The 18,639-nt window shown below is 45.2% G+C and overlaps 1 protein-coding gene across 4 annotated transcripts in view; it reads right to left on the reverse strand.

Moving 5' to 3' along the window:
• Window positions 1–18,639, reverse strand: part of ift122 (intraflagellar transport 122 homolog (Chlamydomonas)) — a 161,129-nt gene that overhangs the window by 34,074 nt on the left and 108,416 nt on the right. For 3 of the 4 annotated variants that reach the window (XM_067999036.1, XM_067999035.1, XM_067999037.1), the window contains exons 24-25: window positions 10,055–10,220; window positions 6,335–6,446 (exon numbers count right to left, since the gene is read on the reverse strand). In XM_067999036.1, the coding sequence (XP_067855137.1) occupies window positions 6,335–6,446; window positions 10,055–10,220 (278 nt within the window). Of the gene's footprint in view, window positions 1–6,334; window positions 6,447–7,113; window positions 7,179–10,054; window positions 10,221–18,639 lie in introns of those variants that run through there. The other variant, XR_010966127.1, reaches the window with a different exon arrangement.

Here is an 18,639-nt window from a genome sequence, read left to right on the forward strand (position 1 = left end):
TCACCAATGAGTCCATTGAGGCCCTGACAACGGCCCTTCAGACTCAGGGTGAGCAACTTCCTGCTGCCTTAAACAGGCAGGCAGATACACTAGCACTGGCCTTACAAGGCTTCACACATGTCGTCCAAACTGTTGTCCAGCAGGGTGGTAGGAGTGATGTGGGCCTGGCCCAGGAGAGCGATGATGGTGAAAGGGGACATGGAAGTGGGGACACCACTCAAAGCACTCCCATATCTTACCCGTTGCCCCCCTCTCAACCAGTACCCACAATGGTGCCTCCTCTCCAGGTGGTCGAGTCTGCCCCTGCACAGGTGCAGGTGGAGCAGTCTTTGGAGGGGCCCTCATGGGCACCGAAACCCAGAGGGCGTAGGCACAAAGCATCTAATCGGTCAGGGCATGAACAAGAGCAACCTGCCACTACCTCTGCTGCAGCTACAGGTGAAGCACCACATGGGAGTACTCGTAAACGTACGGCAAAGGTTTTGTGAGCACAAAGGGGATACACAAGGTTGTTTGACGGTTTGTCATGTTTTTTATTTATATTTGATTTTGTTAATGGCACATTAAATATTATTATTGTCACCACTACTGCCACGTCTTGGCCATTCTTGACTGGCTTGTGTAATAAGTCCCTTTCATGAGGTTCACCATGAACACCCACACTTGATGCCACCCATTGGGTCACCCTATAGTGGGTGTATGTGTAATTGCACGACTATTTTGTGCAGGTGCCTGTGGTGCGGCACTGTGTTGTGGAGCTCCACGTGGCGGAGGCGGACGGTGTGCCTGGCGAGGATGGTGATGTTGCTCGTCCTCGGATGACGTGATGAATGCAGCTATGCGCCCCCCCCCATCCTGACGGTGTGAGTTTGAGGGGGTCCGCAAAGTAGGTAAATGTGTTTGCACAGCAGAGTTTAGGGTATAAATTAAGAATTTTGAGTGGAAAGACAAAGGTGTTGCAGCCAAAACTTTGTCTGAAGTGACAGAGTGCCCTGCTGCAATAAATGAGGTTTCCCCCCAACTGTCAAATAATCATTCGCATCTCCCACTGGCTGCTGGCTGAAACACGTCTGCTCCAACTGGGAGTGTTTCCCACAGCACGGGAAACACGCTGAGGATCCTTCAAAATTGCACCCCTGCCAAAATCTCCAGTCAATGAGGTCTGTCAAGTACCTCAAATATCTAAATAACAATGTAAAGTAGCATCCCGTCGGCTTTAATTGCCAGTGGAATTCCCGCATGCGGGAGCTGCGGTTAAGTGAGTAGGCAAAATTTAGCAGATGGAGTATAATGTGGGAAAATGTGAACTTGTCCACTTTGGCAGGAGGAATAGAAAAGCAGTATATTATTTAAATGGAGAGAGATTGCAGAACTCTGAGGTACAGAGGGATCTGGGTGTCCTCGTACATGAATCACAAAAAGTTAGTATGCAGGTACAGCAAGTGATTTGGAAGGCAAATGGAATGTTGTCATTTATTGCAAGGGGAATGGAATATAAAAGTAGAGATGTTTTGTTACAGTTGTACAGGGCATTGGTGAGACCACATCTAGAATACTGTGTGCAGTTTAGGTCTCCTTATTTAAGAAAGGACATAATTGCTTTAGAGGCGGTTCATAGAATTGAATTATAGAAGGAAACAGCACGGAAGGAGGCCATTCGGCCGATCGAGTCCGCGCTGGCTCTATGCATGTGCAATCCAGCTAGTCCCACTGCCTTGCCCTATCCCCATAGCCCTGCACGTTTTTTCGTTTCAAGTACTTATCCAGTTCCCTTTTGAAGTGCCTCCACCACTCCCTCGGGCATTGCATTCCAAATCCTAACCACTCGCTGTGTAAAAAAAGATTTTCCTCATATCACCTTTGGTTCTTTTGCCAATCACTTGGATGCAAAATATCTGTTCAATACATCCGCCATTTCATTGTTCTCCCTTATTAATTCCCCAGGCTCATTCTCTAAAGGACCAATGCTCACTTTACTTACTCTTTTCTTTTTTCACTTGACTGATTCCTGTGATGAGGGGGTTATCTTATGAGGAAAGGTTGGACAAGTTGGGCCTGTATACACTGGAGTTTAGAAGAATGAGAGGTGATCTTATTGAAACATATAAGATCCTGAGGGGACTTGAAGGGGTAGATGCTGAGAGGATGATTCCCTTTGTGGGAGAGACTAGAACGAGGGGCCACAGTTTAAAAATAAGGGGTCTCCCCTTTAAGACGGAGATGAGGAGAAATGTTTTCTCTGAGGGTCGTGAGTCTGTGGAACTCCCTTCCCCAGAGGGCGGTGGAGGCAGGGTCATTGAATATTTTTAAAGCTGAGTTAGATAGATTCCTGATTAACAATGGAGTCAAAGGTTATAGTAGGTAAACGGGAAAGTAGGGTTGAGGTCACAATCAGATCAGCCATGATCTTATTAAATGGCAGAGCAGGCTCGAGGGGCCAAATGGCCTACTCCTGCTCTTAACTCGTATGATCGTATGGTCTGGCGTTGGGTGCCCCATCTTCATCTTCTTCCTCCTTGTCCGCCTCTTCTTCATTCAATCGTCATCAGATGATGAATGATGAGCGCCGCCTTCGTCCTCCATCCCTAGTCCTCGCTGCTGCTCAATGTTGTGCAGAACGCAGCACACCACGATCATTCTGGAGACCCTTGTTGGGAGTACTGAAGGGCATCTCCAGACCTGTCTAGGCTCCAGAAGCACACCTTCAGCGTGCCGATGTCTTGCTCTATGACACATTTGGTGGTGATATGATTCTTGTTGTACTGGTCTTGGGTTTCATTGGTGGAGTTCCTCACAATTGTCATCAGCCAGGTTTAAAGGGGGTAGCCTTCGTCTCCTAACAGCCACCTCTTAAGTCTGCTTCCAGGTACGAAGAGATCAGGGATGTTAGATTGCCGCAGGATGAAAGCATCATGGCAGCTCCCAGGGAATTTGGCGCAGACCTGCATGAACCTTTTCTTGTGGTTGCACAACAGCTGCACATTGGTGGAATTGACGGTTGATAATACAAGTGAGAACCAGGCTGAATATAGAAAGTTCAGAGGAGAAGTGAAAAAGGAAATAAGAGGAGCAAAAAGAGAGAGAGACTAGACTGGCAACTAACATAAAAGAGAATCCAAAAGTCTTCTATAGGCATACAAATAGTAAACAGGTAGTAAGATGAAGGGTGAGGTCGACCAAAAAGGAGACCTACGCATGGAGGCAGAGGGCATGGCTGAGGTACTAAATGAGTACTTTGCATCTGTCTTTACCAAGGAAGAAGATGCTGCCAAAGTCACAGTAAAAGAGGAGGTAGTTGAGATGCTTGATGGGCTAAAAGTTGATAAAGAGGAGGTACTAGAAAGGCTCGCTGTACTTAAAGTAGATAAGTCACCCCGTCCGGATGGGATGCATCTAGGTTGCTGAGGGAAGTAAGGATGGAAATTGCAGAGGTACTGGCCATAATCTTCCACTCATCCTTAGATACGGGGTTGGTGTCAGAGGATTGGAGAATTGCAAATGTTACACCCTTGTTCAAAGAAGGGTGTAAGGATAAACCCAGTAACTACAGGTCAGTAAGATTAACCTCGGTGGTAGGGAAACTTTTAGAAACGATAATCCGGGACAAAATTAACAGTCATTTGGACAAGTATGGATTAAATAAGGAAAGCCAGCATGGATTTGTTAAAGGCAAATCGTGTTTAACTAACTTGATTGAGTTTTTTGATGATGTAACAGAGGGGGTTGATGAGGGCAATGCAGTTGATGTGGTGTAAATGGGTTTCCAAAAGGCGTTTGATAAAGTGCCACATAATAGGCTTGTCAGCAAATTGAAGCCCATGGAATAAAAGGGGCAGTGGCAGCATGGATACAAAATTGGCTAAGTGACAGGAAACAGAAAGTAGTGGTGAACGGTTGTCTTTCGGTCTGGAGGGAGGTGTACAGTGGTGTTCCCCAGGGGTCGGTACTAGGACCACTACTTTTCTTGATATATATTAATGACTTGGACTTGGATGTACAGGGCACAATTTCAAAATTTGCAGATGACACAAAACTTGGAAGGGTAGTGAACAATGAGGAGGATAGTGATAGACTTCAAGAAGACACAGACTGGCTGGTAGAATGGGCGGACACGTGGCAGATGAAATTTAACTTTGAGAAGTGTGAAGTAATACATTTTGATAGGAAGAACGAGGAGAGGCAATATAAACTAAAGGGTGTAATTCTAAAGAGGGTGCAGGAACAGATAGACCTGGGGATATTTGTGCACAGGTCGTTGGAGGTGGCAGGGCAGGTTGAGAAAGCAGTTGAAAAAACATACTGGATCCTGGGCTTTATAAATGGAGGCATATAGTACAAAAGCAAGGAAGTCATGATGAACCTTTATAAAACCCTGGTTCGACCACAACTGGAGTAACTGTGTCCAATTCTGGGCACCGTGCTTTAGGAAGGGTGTGAAGACCTTAGAGAGGGTGCAGAAAAGATTTCCTAGAATGATTCCAGGGATGAGGGACTTCAGTTACGTAGATAGACTGGAGAAGCTGGGGTTGTTCTCCTTAGGGCAGAGAAGGTTGAGAGGAGATTTGATAGATGTGTTCAAAATCATGAAGGGTCTAGACAGAGTAGATGGAGAGAAACTGTTCCCATTGGAGAAAGGGTCAACAACCAGAGGACAGATTTAAGGTGATTGGCAAAAGAACTAAAGGCGACCTGGGGAAAAAGTTTTTACGCAGCGAGCGGTTACGATCTGAAATGCACAGCCTGAGAGGGTGCTGGAGGCAGATTCAAGCGTGGCTTTCAAAGAGGAATTGGATAAGTACTCAAAGGGAAAAAATCAGCAGGGCTACGGGGAGAGGGCGGGGGAGTGGGACTCATTGGTTTGCTCTTGCAGAGAGCCGGCACGGACTCGATGGGCCAAATGGCCTTCTGCTGTGCTGTAACTATTCTATGATTCTATGAATGAAATCCCTTGCGGTTGATGAATACTCCTGGTTGATCTGGTGGTGCTCGGATCACCATATGTGTGCAATCGATGACACCCTGTACCTGTAGGAAGCCAGCCAGAGACACGAATCCGAGTGCCCGCTCATACTGGCTGTTGTCGTTCCGGGAGTATTGACATAAGTCAACGCCCTGGCAAACAACCCATCCGTCACCTGCCTTATGCATTTATGTTCAGGCAACTGGGAGACCCTCGCTATGTCTCCGGTGGTGCCCTGGAAGGATCCAAAGGCAAAAAAATTGAGGGCAGTGGTGACTTTCACAGCAACTGGCAATGCGCAGTCACCAGGGAGCAGCTCTTCTTCTAGGAGGCTGTAGATGTCTGACACCACCTGACATGTCAATCTGAGCCTCCAGAAGCACTGCTCTTCAGAGAGGTCAAGGAAGCTGAGATTCTGTCTGTAGACCCTGCTAGGTAGTAGTCCCTACTCCAAACTAGGCCCCTCTGCTGCTCTCCTGTCTGCTGTCCATCTCGCTGTTGTCCATTTCTCTGCTGCCCACCTGCAGCTCCCACCAAAACTTACTGCTGTGGATGGTGATTGTCTTCCTCATCCGAAGTCCAATCTACAGCAGCCATGGCGTCCCCCAATCCTGATGTTCTATGTCAAAACCTCCAAACCTCCCCAATACGCCTGTCACCACAAGAACTCTCAGCAAACTATTTACCAGATGGTTATGAGAAAGCAGCCGTGTGCACTGAGCCTTTATTCATAACAGGATACCTGACCTTCAACCAGCCCCATGAAGTGCCGCTCAATCTCGCTTCCGTTTTATTGCCGAGTTTCCGCGTCCTGGGAAACCCGTGCTGGAGGAGTTAATTTTAAATTACTGCCAAAATCTCATGAAAGTACCCTCATCAACATATGACAGACCCACCTCTCGAGAGCGGATTACTTGGCCGCACCCAAGCCCATTACAAAGGCTGTATGGAGACGTGGGGGACTGATTGGTGAGGTTGAAAGGATGGAAAACCCAATGTGGAGGTACAAAATGGAGTCTGCGAGCAAGTGGTGGAGGAGAGCTGCTCCAACCCTCTTTGATGGCTGATGGTGGGACAAGCCTGTGTGGTTATTCAGGGCTGTTTGTGAGTTGTCAGTTCTTTTGGGGCTGTGTCAGCTTTCTTGAAGTTGTTGTTCAGCTTTTGCTACCACTCAAGTTGCCATGTGTGCAAACCCCCCCCTCCCACCCAGTGACCCGTAGCTTATCAAGAGCTTTTATTTTCAGCTTTAACGTAGAGTTGTGCCAAGTTTTAAAATCACCACAGCAAACAAAAGTACATAAGCTAACTACAAACATCAGAGCAGTAAATACCAGCAAACTAGTCCAGTCAGTGTACAGTGGAAGATAAACTCACCATAGGAGGAAGCAGAGAACACAAAGGGCTGCCGGCAGTTGATGCACACATTTCCCTGGTTGTTGAGTAGTGGGTTGTTAGTTGAACACCTGTAGCACATAGGTACAAACTCCTGTGTACAAATATAGCAGACCGTTACACAAAATACACACACATGTAAAGTATGGAGAGTCAGCATAGAATTAACAGCACAGAAACAGGCCATTCGGCCCAACAGGTCTATGCTGGTGTTTTTATGCTCCACATGAGCCTCCTTCCACCCTACTTCATCTAACCCTTTCAGCATATCCTTCTATTCCTTTCTACCTCATGTACTTATCTAGCTTTAACTTAAATACATCTTTGCTATTCGCCTCAACTACTCCTTGTGGTAGCGAGTTCCACATTTTAACCATTCTCTGGATAAAGAAGTTTCTCCTGAATTCCCTACTGGATTTAGTAGCATTGTGGTAGCCACAGAGAACGTGAAGGGCCTGTCAATCCCTGCAGTTCATGCTTGTGCAGAGTTCACAGAGTTGTGAGCTATTTATTATTTTCTACTATATAAGAAGCGAGCTAAGTTTAACTACTTTAAAAATATAATTTGTCATTGCTACTGTTCATTTGTTCTATTACTATTTAATAAATTTGTTTGGGCATTTAAAGCCTTAAAAAAGTCTAGTGTTAGTGATATTTTGCCACCTCTCAAAGCCAAGGAGGATCCCTTGGAGTGCAACATAGAACCGTAGCTGAAGTAATCTAAAAAATGTTTGTTATCCCAAACATGCTAAGAAACTTACCTAGGTGTCAGTGCAAGTGAAAATATTCTCGAGATGTAAGGAGCTGGAGCTCACCTACGAGTAGCCTGAAACAAAAGCGTTAAACAAAATAAAAAATGTAGCTGGTGTGTTTATGTGGGACAGTCAAAGAATGGAGGATAATTCCAAAGAGGTTGATGTAAAGCATTTTTGTTTAGTCATGGTATACAAGGAGTTTAAAAAACAGATTTCACGTGCCAACCTAAATTAATACAATGTTTTGAGGACTACTCAGAAGACAGTTTACTTGAAAGAGGAATCAAGGCATACAATTTAAACACAACCATGCTTTGTAATTGGTTCTTATATGTGTATGATTGGCACCTTTTGGATTGAACAGATGGTTATGTAAATTCAACCTGTTCAATCCAGTTACTATTATCAGTTTGCTAATTTTAAACATTCTTTGCATTTAATCTGAAGTCTGCATAGAGTTCATCTGAATTGAATCAGATAAAATTTGGCTAACTAGACACTTCTGTAGTTGGTGAGGATGTAAAATAGCTAAATATATATAAAAAGCTAATTACAAAATATAGTTTATAGAGATTGTGAACCATTTATTATTTCCCTTGTATAAGGAGTTAGCACAGTCTAACATCTATTGTAAGTATATATATTACTGTTATTTATTTGCTTGTTCATTTACTATTCAATAAATTCAGTTGGCAGATAAAATCTAAAACAAGGGTTACGCTTGCATCCTGAGATTTGGTTGAACTCCTTGATCTCTGGAAGAAGTCAGGAATGAGGTAGATAGGTTATTTATGTAAAGTAGGATACCATCAGTATACAAAGTTGTCCTTGGCTTCTCTGTTGCACGCAATTAGTGCACCCAGTGGATGTGGGGTTTGAGTACTAGACTCTAGCCCACTTCCTGAATGTCTGAATAAAGGCCATTCAACTCAGTACTGTGAGAAGGGAATGCCACTCCACCTAGTTAAATGTTTCAGCGGGCATGTGGTCAGCATGGATTAGTGGACAGGTGACTGCACCCAGCATGTTGGACAGTGCTTTGTAGTCAGTGTTAAGCATGGGTATGAGTCAATAAGATAAGTAGAGGGTTAAGCCGTTGCCTTTTTTGTGTATTAATATGATTGTGACTGTCTTGATAGTGACAGGGTGCGGACCTCAATGTTAAGGAAGAATTTTGTTAGGAGGTACGCTGTTGTCGAACTCAGCTGAGTAGCTATCAGGTCCAGGATCTTTTCCGGATTAGTGGCTCTGTATTGCTGATTGGATTTCTTTGGTCTAGAATGGGAAGCCTAGTGACTGGGCCTTCTCCTCCTTGGCTGGTTGGGAGATTGGTAAGGTTGTGAGATATTGTTGTTGGGTACCCTATACCTGAGATGTATAGTGCAGCATAGAAGCCTACAAAGTTTTCTGTTGATCTCAGTGGGTTCTGAGGCCGTTTTGCCCATTGCTTTCCTAATTGATGCGTCTGTTCCATTCTACATTTATCTGCGCAGGGTGTATCCTTGCACCTTTCCAGCTCCTGGCCTATAATATTTTCCTTTGGTGTCTCAGAGATATCTTTCTGCTCCTGCTGACAGTAAGCTGTTTAATTCACCTCTAGCCTGTGTCAGAGCTGGCTCATTGTTCTCTGATTGGTGTCCTTTGCCAGACTTCTATCCATCACAGTGGGTGCCTCTGTATCTCTGTGACTCCGTACTCTGGGGTGTTGGTTGGCTCTGTGGAAGAGTGCTGGTGCTCAAGTCTATGGTGTGGAATGTGGTTACGCAATCTTTGAGAAGGGTAAGCTTCTGGTTTAGGGGTCTTGTGCTTTGCTCAGAAAGTTGTTGTTGCTGGGAACAGCATTTCTGCTCCTGTCTTCAGTGTGTGTGTGGGGTGGGTAGGGCGAAGAAAGAGAGCAAGAGGGAGAATGTTTGCCTTTCAGACAGCAGGGTCCCTGGTGCTCCAGTGGAGGAGCAGGTCAGCAGTTTTATTTGTGGAAGACTCACTGGGGCTGCCAGCAAGATGCTGAGAGGTGAATGCAAATCAGCTTTAGTATTACCGTACATATGTGGACCTATTTATTATTTTAGGGAGTTTGGTTGAGCTGGTGACAATAGATGATAGATGATTTATATAGGATGCAGAAGGTTCAGTTGCAAATAGATTGGCACTTTATACCAGCATCTGTCAAATCAGGGGATTGTGCTGGCCAAAACAAAGCAACTGCACAAAGACAAATCTTATGCATTCGTAACTAGGCCCTTCCCCCAAATTGGATGCAGAAGGACAGAAGCCGGTATAATGCACATCCCTGAGGGTGGTCTTGATTATCTTTACACAAAGAGAATGCACCCCAGGTGCGGCTATGGATTCCAGTCTCTTTAGGTACACGAGTCTATTCACATTTTTTAAACGTATGAATTATGAAAAATGGTGGCCCAATGGCTCCCATGATGCCATCACTCAGGCTAGTTGTGTTTCTGCTGTGAGGTTAAAGCAGAAAATCCAGAATGGTCAATCCCTGTCCACACCCTCCCCTGTGCAGAGGGCAAGCCGTTACTCACTCAATGACATTACAAGTGTGGCAGTGGTAACGCTCCTGATTTTACTCTTTCCCCACCCCAGGATATCATGGCTGAGCTCAGTTACTCAGTGTGTGGGGTGTTGCAAACGCAACTCCTGTGTGCCTACACTGTCTGGTGCAGCATGTTGGAGCTCCACGCTCTATCCTGGCATATCACGGGTGAGGATTGCTCTGGCTGCCGTATGTAAATGTATTCAAAAAGGATGTGTTTTCACACGCTGTGACTACAGCAAATCTCCCTCATGTGTGACTGAATAGTTCACAACAGGTTTGACAGCACACACTCTCCTCTGTCATAAAGAAAATCTTCAATTACTTTCAACACAAAGCACTATTTGTAATGCTCTGCTAAACTTGCAGCCAGTAGCCAATGAAGCTCCTCACCTCACTGTCATGGAATGGCTTGGATCGAATCGTCAGGCTGCCCAGATCGATGGACTCCTGGAACCTGGCAGGAATGCGCAGGCCTTGCAGTTTGTCGTACGCATAACGGGCCAGTTTGTATGCACCCAGGGCCTTACTTTGTTTGGCTAGCGCATATAGAGTATTACTGCTAATAGTTAAGGAATAAAAGGTAATCATTTCTCTTCAGAAACACTATGGAACTGAAATTAATCATGCTGCACGATATCAGTCATTGAAGAGTTAACACATCTGTAAGAAAGCACACTGTGTGATACTGAAATTTTTGCCCACTGTTTTAACATGGTGTTAAAGATGACTTTCATAGTGACATGTTCATTACTGATATCACACAGAGTGATTTCAAACCATAAGAGTGAGGCTTCCTCCAATAGCCTAATGGGTAAAGGTACCACCCAGTCCAGCACTAAGCTATACAGAAAGGCCCACGTTCAATTCTTAGGCTGTGCTGAATCGGCTGACTTCAACTCGGACAGATCTTGGGGTGCTCCAATTGGTCTCAGCGCCCATTGGCTAAAGAGAGGCAAAAATGAGCTAGGAAAATTTGCAGATGACACAAAACTTGGAACTGTAGTGAACAGTGAGGAGGATAGTACTAGACGTCAAGAAGCTGGTGAAATTTAACGCAGAAAAATGCAAAGTGATACATTTCAGTAGGAAGAACGAGGAGAGGCAATATAAACTAGAGGGCACAACTCTAAAAGGGGTACAGGAACAGAGTGCTGAAATTGTTGAAGGTGGCAGGGCAGGTTGAGAAAGCGGTTAAAAAAGCATACGGGATCCTGGGCTTTATAAATAGAGGCATAGAGTAAAAAGTATGGAAGTCATGATGAACCTTTATAAAACATTGGTTCGGCCACAACTGGAGTATTGAGTCCAGTTCTGGGCACCGCACTTTAAGAAAGATGTGAAGGCCTTAGAGAGGGTGCAAAAGAGATTTACTAGAATGATTCCAGGGATGAGTGACTTCAGTTTTGTAGATAGACTGGAGAAGCTAGGGTTGTTCTCCTTGGAACAGAGAAGGTTGCTAGGAGATTTGATAGAGGTATTCAAAATCATGAAGGGTCCAGACAGAGTAGATAGAGGGAAACTGGCTTCTAGAACCAGAGGGCATAGATTTAAGGTGATTGGCAAAAGAACCAAAGGTGACATGAGGAAAAACTTTTTTACACAGCAAGTGGTTGTGATCTGGAATGCACTGCCCGAGGGGGTGATGGAGGTAGATTCAATCATGGCCTTCAAAAGGGAACTGGATAAGTACTTGACAGGAAAAAATTTGCAGGGCTACAGGGATAGGGCGAGGGAGTGGGACTAGTTGTATTGCTCTTGCATAGAGCCAGTGTGGACTCGATGGGCTGAATGGCCTCCTTCCGATCTGTAACCTTTCTATGAATCCTGTTCCCGATCACTACCTGGTAACAGGTTCTGCAAAGTAGCACGTGTGTTCATGCTGAGTGAAGACAAAATTAAGCTCAGCTGTCATAACCTCTTCACTTGACAATTGTCGACACTCACTGTCTAGCGTCACACATGAGTGGGCATGTAACTGAATGCTACCAATACCCATGGAAATGTAGCCAGTGTTGAAGGACTGAGGAGGAAGGGAGAAAACTGATGAAAATAAGCTCCGGGAGCAAGTTTATATGTTTAAAATTAAAACAAGCTCAGTGGAATCTGAATAGAAGCAATATCAGGACAAACACAAGTTGTCTGTATTAGTAGGCACAGCACAGGAGGAGGCCACTCAGCCCATCGTACCTGTGCCGGCTCCTTGAAAGAACTATCCAATTCGTCCCATGTCCGTCCTCTTTCCTCATAACCCTGTAATTTCTTTTCCTTTCTAGTATTTATCTAATTCCCTTTTGAAAGTTATTATTGAATCTGCTTCCACCGCCCTTTCAGGCAGCGCATTCATTACAACTCGCTGCTTAAAAAATTGTTTCCTCATATCCCCTCTGGCTCTTTTGCCGAGTCCTCTGGTTACCGACCCTTCTGCCACTGGAACTAGACTCATACACTATAGGACTGGCAGTGGGTTAGAGTTTAATCCTGATCACACTCACTGTACTTGGATTAGAATATCTATAAACTGTAGTCAATCTATTTAATCATTCCATTGAACCATAGAAGTTTACAGCAAAGCAGTAGGTCGTTCAGCCCATCGTGTATGCTCTTTGTTACAGCAATCCAAAAACTAATCCCATGGACTTGTGCTCTCCCATAGCCCTGTATCTTCCTCAGTTTCAAATGTTTATCCAATTTTCCCTTAAAAATGCAGTGGTGTCTGCTTCAAGCAGTCTCTGTGTAAAGCAATTTCTCCTCTCTCCTCATTCTTAGTGACAATTTTAAATTGATGGCTCCTGTCACTGACTCGCCAACCAGGGGAAATAGTCGTTCCCTATTCGCTCAATCAAAACTCTTCATCATTTTAATAACCTTTATTAAATCTCCTCTTAGCCTTCTCTGCTCCAGTGGAAATGGTCCCAGTATCTCAAGTCTCTTCTTATAACTATAGTTTCCCATCTTTGCCATTGTCCTAGTGAATCTACACTGTGGCTTTAATATCCTTTCTATAATGGGGTGCACAATACTCTATCTGTCTCTTACCTATTGCCTTATACAAAATATAATTCCCCCTTTACTCACGAAAACCAAAATGCTATTGGCCTTTTTCATGGATTTATCTACCCGCGCTTGCACCCTTAGGTGTCTGTTCCACCACACTCTTCGGCATCTTTCCATTGAGTTTTTACGCTTACTCCTTCACTTTACACTTCTCTGCATTAAATTACAACTACCACCTGTCTGCCAATTCCACTAACTATCCATGTCCCCTTGAAGTCTTTTAGAGTGCTTCTCACTCATTGCCAAAACACTAATTTTCTTTCACCAATTTAATCTTCTCAGAAAAAGAAAAAAATCTTCAGATGGTATTCGGCTGTTTGAGAAAGTAGTGTATACCTTTACTGTGCCCAGCTATACAAAATAGATAATAGTGTAACAGCCCGAGCTTGAATCCAGACGTGAATGAGAAGCAGTGCAATGTGTTGGAATTCTAAAGTTGGATCAGGCAGATTTAGCTGGAGTTGGAGAGTGGTCCTAACTAACATTACAGCCACGACTCCTGTGCCAGCCCTGTAATATAATCAATCTAGGGCTGGTGTCCTACCACCATCAAAGACTTGTGTATGTTCCCCACCCCGGTCTCTCTGTTCCTGCACCCCCTTTAAAATTGTACCATTTAAGTTTATATTGCCTCTCCTCATTCTTCTCTGCATTAAATTTTATCTACCATGTGTCTGCTCATTTCTCCAGTCTGTCGATATCCTCCTGAAGTCTGTTACTATCCTCCACATTGTTTACTACATTTCCGAGTTTCGGGTCATCTGCAAACTTTGAAATTATACCCTCTATACCCAAGTCCAGGTCATTAACATATATCAAAAACAGCAGTGGTCCCAACACAGACCCCTGGGGTCTGTAGACTCCTGTAGACCCACTGTATACTTCCCTCCAGTCTGAAAAACAACCGTTCACCACTACTTTCTGTCCTTTAGCCAATTTTGTATCCACGCTGCCACTGTCCCTTTAATCCCATGAGCATAAATTTTGCTTACAAGTCTATTATGCGGTACTTTATCAAATGCCTTTTGAAAGTCCATATACACATCAACCTCACTACCCTCATCAACCCTCTCCGTTACTTCATCAAAGAACTCAATCAAGTTAGTCAAATACGATTTTCCTTTAACAAATCCGTGCTGACTTTCATTTATTAGCCCATACTTTTCCAAGTGCCAATTAATTTTGTCCCAGATTATTGTCTCTAAAAGTTTCCCTACCACCGAAGTTAGGATGACTGGCCTATAGTTGTCCGGTTTATCTCCCTCCCCTTTTTTCAACAGGGGTGTAACATCTGCAATTCACCAGTCCTCTGGCACCACACCCAACACTATGCCAGTGTTTATGCTTCACACGAGCCTCCTCCCTACCTACTTCATCTAACCCTATCAGCATTTCCTTTCTCCCTCATGTGTTTATCTAGTTTCCCCTTAAATGCATCTATGCTAGTCACCTCAACTACTCCTTGCGGTAGCAAGTTCCATATTCTTACCACCTCAGGGTAAAGAAGTTTCTCCTGAATTCCCTATTGGATTTATTAGTGTAAGGAATCTTACAACACCAGGTTATGGTCCAACTGTTTTATTTGAAAATCACAAGCTTTCGGAGGCTATCAGTGACTATCTTATATTTATGGTCCCTAGTTCTGGTTCCCCCCCCCCCCAAGTGGAAACATCTTCTCTACATCTACCCTATCAAACCCTTTCATAATCTTAAAGACCTCTATCAGGTCACCCCTCAAGTCTTCTCTTTTATAGAGAAAAGAGCCCCAGTCTGCTCAATCTTTCTTCATAGGTATAACCTCTCGGTTCTGGTATCATCCTTATAAATCTTCCATGGTATTAACTATACCCTCCAACTTGATGTCATCCGCAAATTTTGAAATTGTACTTCCGATTCCCGAGTCCAAATCGTTTATGTAAATGATGAACAACAGTGGTCCCAGCACTGATCCTTGTTGAACACCACTTTCCACCTTTTGCCAGTCTGAGTAACTACCTTTAAGTCTGAAATTGTGGCCAGAGCCTCCGCAATTTCCACCCTTACTTCCCTCAGCTACCTAGAATGCATCCCATCCAGACTAGATGACTTTTCTACTTTGAGCGCTGCCAACCTTTTTAATCATCTGACGAAGGAGATAATCTCCGAAAGCTTGTGATTTTAAAATAAATTTGTTGGACTATAACCTGGTGTTGTAAGATTCCTTACATTTGTCCACCCCAGTCCATCACCGGCATCTCCACATCATGGCTACTATCGACACCACAAACTGCCGGCTCACAGTGTTAAGGATCTCCATGAAGATTGCGCATATCGACACAGACATCAAGTTTTTACAGAGCTGCAAGAAAGCAGACAAGATCCCGAAAGGACTACAGATCAAGAACCCACTCAAGTCCACATACAACTCGGATTACGCTGAGAGACTCTGCCGCCGTACCTCTCGCACACTCTGCAACCATCTCATACACCAACTCTACAGCAGACGCCACAACCTCGAAACCAAGATAGAGTCCATACTCTCAACCTGTACTCAGGACACAGCAGACCAGCTACGATATACCGCCAAACAGACGAGGCAACGGAACTACACTGCCTACATGAAAACCAAGAGCAGGAAGCTTGAGAAACTCGGCATCACCACCAGCAACGACCAAGCCTCCCCCGGTACCACGGTTACAACCACAGGGAAGTCTATCATCAATTTGTCCGACCACACCCTTCAACCAGACGAAATCGAGGTTCTCAGCCGAGGGCTCAATTTCTGCCCCACCACCAAAATGGACCGCATCGGTCTCGCGGCGGACACAGAGGAATTCATCAGGAGAATGAGGCTCTGGGAATTTTACCACAAACCCCAAGATTTCAACAGTGAACCCAATGAGACAATCAATGATCCAGAACAGCAGACAGAGGGATCCACGGTACAGCAACCGAAGAGGAAAGAGTCAAACTGGACTCCTCCGGAGGGTCGCTACCCTCAGCTTGACATGTATGCCCAAGCTGTCAGGAAATGCGTCAATGCCAGATTCATCAGGCGCACTCAGAAGACAGTCCAGAATGTCACCCGAGCACAACGCAACGCCATCAACGCTCTCAAGACCAACCGAAACATCGTCATCAAACCAGCGGACAAAGGAGGAGCCATTGTCATACAGAACAGAATGGACTGTTGCAAAGAAGCATACCGACAACTGGACAACCAGGAACACTACAGACGGTTACCCGCAGATCCGACCAAAGAACACACCCACCAGCTCAACAAACTGATCAAGACCTTCGATCCAGACCTTCAAAGCATCCTACGCACTCTCATCCCACGTACTCCCCGCGTGGGAGACTTCTACTGCCTCCCAAAGATACACAAAGCCAACACACCCGGACGTCCTATCGTATCAGGCAACGGAACCCTGTGTGAGAACCTCTCTGGATACATCGAGGGCATCCTGAAACCCATCGTACAGGGAACCCCCAGCTTCTGTCGCGACACTACAGACTTCCTACAAAAACTCAGTACCCACGGACCAGTTGAACCAGGAACACTTCTCACCACGATGGACGTCTCGGCACTCTACACCAGTATCCCCCACGATGACGGCATCGCTGCGACAGCATCAATACTCAACACCAACAACAGCCAATCTCCAGACGCCATCCTACAACTCATCCGCTTCATCCTGGATCACAATGTCTTCACCTTCAATAACCAGTTCTTTACCCAAACACACGGAACAGCCATGGGGACCAAATTCGCACCCCAATACGCCAACATTTTCATGCACAAGTTCAAGCAGGACTTCTTCACTCCACAGGACCTCCAACCAACGCTATACACCAGATACATCGACGACATTTTCTTCCTATGGACCCACGGCGAAGAATCACTGAAGAGACTACACGATAACATCAACAAGTTCCATCCCACCATCAAACTCACCATGGACTACTCCTCAGAATCGGTTTCTTTCTTGGACACACAAATCTCCATCAAAGACGGGCACCTCAGCACCTCACTCTACCGCAAGCCCACGGACAACTTCACGATGCTCCACTTTTCCAGCTTCCACCCCAACCACGTCAAAGAGGCCATCCCCTATGGACAGGCCCTGCGAATACACAGGATCTGCTCAGACGAGGAGGAATGCGATGGACACCTACAGACGCTGAAAGACGCCCTCGTAAGAACGGAATATGACGCTCGACTTGTCGATCGACAGTTCCGACGGGCCACAGCGAAGAATCGCATAGACCTCCTCAGAAGACAAACACGGGACGCAACCAACAGAGTACCCTTCGTCGTCCAGTACTTCCCTGGAGCGGAGAAACTACACCATGTTCTCCGCAGCCTTCAACATGTCATCGATGACGACGAACACCTTGCTAAGGCCATCCCCACGCTTCCACTGCTCGCCTTTAAACAGCCACCCAACCTCAAACAGACCATCGTTCGCAGCAAGTTACCCAGTTTTCAGGAGAACAGCGTCCACGACACCACACAACCCCGCCACGGCAACCTCTGCAAGACATGCCAGATCATCGACACGGATACCACCATCACACGAGAGGACACCACCCACCAGGTACATGGTTCATACTCCTGTGACTCGGCCAACGTTGTTTACCTCATACGTTGCAGGAAAGGATGCCCCGGAGCATGGTACATTGGCGAGACCATGCAGACGCTGCGACAACGGATGAACGGACACCGCGCAACAATCGCCAAACAGGAGGGTTCCCTCCCAGTCGGGGAACACTTTAGCAGTCAAGGACATTCAGCCACTGATCTTCGGGTAAGCGTTCTCCAAGGCGGCCTTCGAGACACACGACAACGCAAAATCGTCGAGCAGAAGTTGATAGCCAAGTTCCGCACCCATGAGGACGGCCTCAACCGGGATCTTGGGTTCATGTCACGCTACACGTAACCCCACCAGCAAAAAGGGGGAAAAAATTTATATGTTTTTTAAAATTCTCTCTCTCTCTGCCATTTTGAGTTTCTTTCTGCCTGCCTGTGTAAAAGACACAATGTATATCGAGTGTACTGGGACGTGCTGTTCTCCGTGACTGGCCTGTTTGAATAACAACGACACCTTTTGATTGGTGTGATGCTGTCCCAACATCGTATAAGATATGCGATTTGAGAACCTTTTCATTCAATCATCTGACGAAGGAGATAATCTCCGAAAGCTTGTGATTTTAAAATAAATTTGTTGGACTATAACCTGGTGTTGTAAGATTCCTAACCTTTTTAGTGCCTCCTCTTTATCTATTTATAGCCTATCAAATTTCTCTACTACCTCCTCCTTTACTGTGACATTGGCAGCATCCTCTTTAGTGAAGACAGATGCAAAGTACCCCAGCCATGCCCTCTGCTACCACAAAAAGATCCCCTGTATTTTTTGTATTCAGCTTGGTTCTCTACTGAACCCGAACCTAACATTTATCATAAGCCTCCTTTTCCCGTTACATTTTAATCGCTATATCATTAGTCATCCAGGGAGCTCCAGCTTTGGAAACCCTTCCTTTCTCACTCATGGGAATGTATCTAGTCTGTACCCTAACTATCTCCTCCTTGAGTTCCTCCCATTGCTCATTTTCTGTTTTACCTGCCAATCTTTGATTCCAATCCACCTGGGTCAGATCCCTTTTCAACTCAGTGAAATTAGTCCTCCTCCAATTGAGTATTTTCACATTTGACTTTGCCTTGTCCTTTTCCATAACTACTCTAAATCTAAAGATATTGTGATCACTGTTTCCTAAATGCTCCCCCACTGAAATATGCTCCACTTGCCCCACTTCATTCCCTAGAACTAGCACTACTTCCTTTCGTGTGGGGCTGGAAACATAATGATCAAGAAATTTCTCTGGTACACATTTCAGGAATTCCTCCCTTTCTTTGCCTTTTACACTTATTTTCCCAGACTATA

The sequence above is a fragment of the Heptranchias perlo genome, chromosome 17, assembly GCF_035084215.1.
Source record: "Heptranchias perlo isolate sHepPer1 chromosome 17, sHepPer1.hap1, whole genome shotgun sequence".
Classification (NCBI taxonomy): Eukaryota; Metazoa; Chordata; class Chondrichthyes; order Hexanchiformes; family Hexanchidae; genus Heptranchias; species Heptranchias perlo.